We start from the raw sequence: 4,820 nt of genomic DNA, 5'->3' as shown, positions 1-4,820 counted from the left end.
GTCAAAAAAAAAAAAAAAAGGACAACAGCCAACACAGCAATAGCTGTCTAGTGTGAATGAATCAAAATTATACCTATTTTTTGTCAGATCAGCAAAAATTATATTTTTGGTGTGCTGCAGAAGTTTAGTAATTAGTTTTTGTATGCCATGAGATGAAAAAGGTTGAAAATTGCTGGCCTAGGTACATCATACTTTCTACCACACCCTGCTCTCTAAGATTCACTTCTTTCCCACCAAGGCCACGCCCTACCACGCCCTGTCCGCACCACCCAGGCTTCTTTAAATCCACTGTCCTTCCATCTGAAGTCACCTTACTGTCTAAGCCTGACCCACAGATTAGAGTCCAGTGCCCAGTTCCCACTCTGGGAAGGAGAACCCTGGGAAAGAAAGAGTAGGGGAGAAGGAGATGTTAATCAGCCAGTTTGAGGTACCCCGGGGTGAGGACCAAACCTCGGATTTCCTGCTTTCTCCAAAGAAGGGTGCCATTTTGGAGAGGTGGGGGTAGGAGGAGTCTTGGGGTACCATGCTTCAGATTCCTGCTCTCTTCAGAAGGGCCCCATTTGAGCAGGGTGGGACATGCTGGGGGGCTCTGTCTTAGTTTCCCCCTTCACGGTGTCCCCGCAGGCCTGGACCAGGGCCAGATGGCTTATGAGGGCCAGCATTGGCACGCCTCAGACCGCTGCTTCTGCTGTAGTCGCTGCGGGCGAGCCCTGCTGGGTCGCCCCTTTCTGCCACGCCGGGGCCTAATCTTCTGCTCTCGAGCCTGCAGCCTGGGGTCCGAGCCCACGGCCTCAGGGCCTGGCCGCCGCAGCTGGAGCGCGGGCACAGTCTCCGCACCGCTCGAAGCCTCCACAGCCTCTTTCTCTGCTGTGGAGGGGCCGTCGGAGACCTCCACCAAAGGCACCAGCACTGAGGTCGAGCCTGGTGAGTTAACCCTGGAGTCCTGCCCAGCCCCTCTGAGTCCCTCCCATACCAACCCCTGGCCCCTCGGGGTGACTCGCCCAGTCCCTTCACCTGCTGTACCCCTGGCCCCGCCCCCAAACCATCCCAGGCCTGGGCTGCACCCAAACTACACCTCCTCTTGAACCCTGTCCGCTCCCTTCTATACAAGACCCTCCCCTACCTCAACTGGTACCTGCCTCAGCCCAAGTTCCTCCTCCTTTTCTCCAAACCCTGTACCCTCCACCCTATCGAAAACCTAATCTGCTCCAGCCTATGCCACGCCCCTTCCACCAGAAGCCACGCCCCCTCACCCACCGAGTCCTGCTCCTCCTGCATTCCAACCTCCCTCCCCTCCACTCAGAGCCTGTCCCAGGCCTCCTAATTCCCGGACTCCCTACTTCGCTGCCCTCTCCGACCCCTGCCCCCACTTTCCCAGCCCTGATGGAAAGGGGAAAGGAGAAGGTCCTCTGGGGGGAGGCAGACACATACGAGGATTCCCTCCATCTCTCTTTCCAGCTGCGGGCCCCGAGGAGCCCACCCGCTTTCTGAGAGGGGCCCCTCACCGCCACTCCATGCCCGAGCTGGGGCTCCGCAGCGCCCCCGAGCCACCCCCAGGGACCCCCGGCCATTTGGACCCTGAAGATGATTCTTTCAGTCGCCAAAGTGCCCCTCGAGTCAGCTTCCGAGAACCTCTGGTGTCCGACGGAGGCCCTCGGCGGACCCTGAGTGCGCCTCCAGCTCAGCGCCGCAGGCCTCGCAGTCCCCCTCCCAGGGCCCCCACACGTCGCCGCCACCGTCATCACCGCAGACGCAGGTCTGGCAGACTTCACCATCAATGTAACTTAGGATCGGACTCCGAATCTTGCTCCAGCTCCCCCTCCAGCTCCAGTTCAGAGTCCTCGGAGGATGATGGCTTCTTCCTGGGGGAACGCATCCCACTGCCCCCGCACCTGACCAGGCCCCTGTCTGCTCAGGACACTGTAACAAAGACCCCCAACTCTCCATCTCCAATGGTCCCCGAGAACTCGGGGCCAGGGACACCTCGCCAGGCCAGAGACAAGAACTGCATAGTGGCTTGAAGGCGAGGCTGTCCTGGAGGGCTCCATTTCTCCACTCTCAAGACTTGAGAATAAATCCCCTTCCTTTCTACCTCTGTACTATTGAAGTGTCTTAATATTTGGTGTAAAACAGGCCTGGCTTCTTTACCTCTTTGCTCCAGCTGCTTCCCTTCCCTATTTTCCCCCTTCTGATGCTTGAGATATCCACATTTGGTCAAAGGATTAACTTATTCATTACCATATATTCTAACAATCTGTTTATTATTTATTCATATTTATCCCTCCACAGAACCACCTCCCACACTGAGGTTATTTGCAGTGTGTCACAACCTGGGGCCTGGAGTCTGAAGCTGAGGCACCCTTCTCCCTCATTTTGCGGTTTAGGTGGGGGCATAGTTCTGGCAGAACTAGTGTCTGCTTCTAGATACTTCAGTAGGGGAACCTAGGCACACCCATAAAGGTGGCCACACCCAGGAGGGTTGATTGGCAGGCTGGAAGACAAATTCTTCAGATAAAGGCACTTTTACCTCAATAGGAGGCTGGGAGTTGGCTAGGAGTGTTTGTAGGGGTGGGGAGCAGTGATTTCCATGGAAGTTATTTGCAGGTTGCAGAGAGAAATCAAGGGAGTTCACCTACACCGGGCCATCTGTAGGGTCTGCAAGTGAGGAAAAGAGAGAAAGCAGGTTGGATCCATATGCCCACTTTACAAACAAGAATACTGAAGCTTATGGTGCTTGTTGGTACTAAAGCCATAAGTAGCAATAAGGGACAGAGCTGGCATTCATGCCCTGGGGAGTCCCCTTTCCTTCTCTCAACCTCCTCAACAACACCCCTCTACACACACGCACACACTTACCAGTAGGGGCTGCTGTATGTCTTTGCTTCTTCAAGGGGAAAGTGAAATAGGCATCATAGCCAAAGAGGCACGCAGCAATTAGGCCCACCACCTGGAAGTGGGGATGAAAGTGAGGGGCGTTGGATTAGGCTGGTCAGCCTACTCAGCCTCTTACCTCCTTGTATCCACTACCTCCGGTGTCTGCCCCATGAAGGGATGGCAACTAAAGCCCCAGGTTGGGAAGCCAGAGAGCCCCAGGAAAAGGTCAGGAAACTGGACTCTACCCCAACTCTCCCTTCTCCTAGTACTACTCAACTCAGGAGAGCCATGTGGTGGCCCCACATATAAGTGGCACCATTCCCAGTGTACATTTGAAACAAAGTTCTAGCAGATGGCAGTCTAGTGTGTTGACAAAGATACTGTGTCAGGCCAGGGATGGCCCTTCACAGCAAATATTGATCTTGGGAGGAAATCAAGGGTCTAGCCAGACTTTCCTGGAGACCCTGAGGAGAAGTGTGGCCTGTTGTGGATCATACACTTTCTGCCAGAAGCAGAGACAGAGACATTGCAGCATTTCACTATTAGTAGTCACATCATGATTTATCTCAAAATTGTGGAGACTGCCATACGTGTGTGTGTGTGTGTGTGTGTGTGCGCGCGCGCGCGCATATGCTTTGGAGCTGCCTCTAAACTCTTTACCCCGGCGATGATTTTGGAGCTGTTATTGTGCTCCACAAGCACAATGATGGAGATGATCAGGTAGAGGATGGCCGCTATGAGGGTTCGGAAGAAATCCTGTAAGGAGTAGAGAGAGCAGGGAAGTCAGCATCCAGAGTTCCCAGGACAATCCCAGGTGCTGAGGCCCCTCCCTAGCCTAGCCACTTCTGTCCCCTTTCTCACACTCCAAGGCCAGTTGATGATCCCTATCCTGGTGTTCAGGTCACACATGTAGATGACATAGAAGACAGCAGCAAGGACCATCTCAACCACTGACAGAGAGACGTATGCTGATGTAGAAGCGATGAAGCAGATCAGAATCACCAGGCACAGTATCTGGAAGGATGACATGAGGAAGGGGACCTCCATCAACTCCCTGGGCTGAGGGGATGGGTTAAAATCGGGGGTCTCTTGGCCCAATCGGCATGGCTCAGTGGTTGAGCATCGACCTACGAACCAGGAGGTCACAGTTTGGTTCCCAGTCAGAGCACATGCCCCAGTTGCAGGCTCAATCCCCAGTGTGGAGCGTGCAGGAGGCAGCCAATCAATGATTCTCTCTCATCATTGATATTTCTATCTCTTTCTCCCTCTCCTTTCCTCTCTGAAATCAATACAAATATATCTTTTAAAAAATCAGGGGTCTCAAACTCAGATGCCTACCAGGACATCTGGGAAGATGACAAATAATCATAGCTAAACACTTACTGTGTGCTCATTGTGTTCCCAATATTGTTCTAAGAGCTGTACAAGTATTAACTCACTTAACCATCCCTACAACCTAATAAGCTGGGTACTGTTATTAGTATCTTTATTTTATAGATGAGAAAAGTGAAACAGATATTAAGTGACTTGCCCAGGGTCACCCAGCTAGGAAGGGTACAGTTGGGTGCCTCGGTTTCCTCTTTTCCCTTCTATGATAGGGGCGGCCTGCTGGGAGTGGCCCCGCCAGGTGTTTTGTGAGCAGTGCTGGAGCCAGCCTGGGGCGGGCGGGACGTGCAGTTCCCCAGGCAACCCCTTTGGGAAGCAGTGAGAGTGACACCAGAGGGGCAGGGCTCCGGTTAAAGGCACCGCACCCTTTCACAAGTGACTCAAATGTGGCGTCCACTTTGAGGAGGGGCGGGAACAGCTAAGGCCCTCCCGCCCCACCACAGAAGGGCCAGGAAGAACCAGAGAACTGCTGGGCGCCCAACCCGGAGGACTAACTCAGGGCTCCACCCCAACAGGCCCCGCCCTTGGGCGTCCCGCCAGCCCGCCCGGCAGGGCTCGGG

At 54.1% G+C, this 4,820-nt stretch overlaps 2 protein-coding genes across 4 annotated transcripts in view; one reads left to right on the top strand and one right to left on the bottom strand.

Annotated features, from left to right (window-relative positions):
* Nucleotides 1-2,099, top strand: part of PRICKLE3 (prickle planar cell polarity protein 3) — a 9,406-nt gene extending 7,307 nt beyond the window's left edge. For all 3 annotated transcript variants that reach the window (XM_015560758.1, XM_006758891.2, XM_015560759.1), the window contains 2 exons: nucleotides 625-924; nucleotides 1,459-2,099. In XM_015560758.1, coding sequence (XP_015416244.1) covers nucleotides 625-924; nucleotides 1,459-2,021 — 863 coding nt within the window. In that variant the 3' untranslated portion in view covers nucleotides 2,022-2,099. The remainder of the gene's footprint in view (nucleotides 1-624; nucleotides 925-1,458) is intronic.
* Nucleotides 2,100-2,240: 141 nt separating this feature from the next.
* Nucleotides 2,241-3,936, bottom strand: PLP2 (proteolipid protein 2 (colonic epithelium-enriched)). The gene is made up of 4 exons (XM_006758890.2): nucleotides 3,736-3,936; nucleotides 3,535-3,630; nucleotides 2,857-2,947; nucleotides 2,241-2,655 (listed from the first exon to the last, which is right to left on the bottom strand). Exons 1-4 carry the CDS (start codon nucleotides 3,919-3,921, stop codon nucleotides 2,633-2,635), a joined length of 396 nt encoding a protein of 131 aa, XP_006758953.1. The 5' UTR covers nucleotides 3,922-3,936; the 3' UTR covers nucleotides 2,241-2,632.
* Nucleotides 3,937-4,820: the final 884 nt, after the last annotated feature.

The sequence above is a fragment of the Myotis davidii genome, unplaced genomic scaffold (assembly GCF_000327345.1).
Source record: "Myotis davidii unplaced genomic scaffold, ASM32734v1 scaffold855, whole genome shotgun sequence".
In the NCBI taxonomy this organism is placed as follows: domain Eukaryota; kingdom Metazoa; phylum Chordata; class Mammalia; order Chiroptera; family Vespertilionidae; genus Myotis; species Myotis davidii.
The sequence above is the reverse complement of the archived record's forward strand: the minus strand, read 5'-3'. Positions and strand labels throughout refer to the sequence as shown.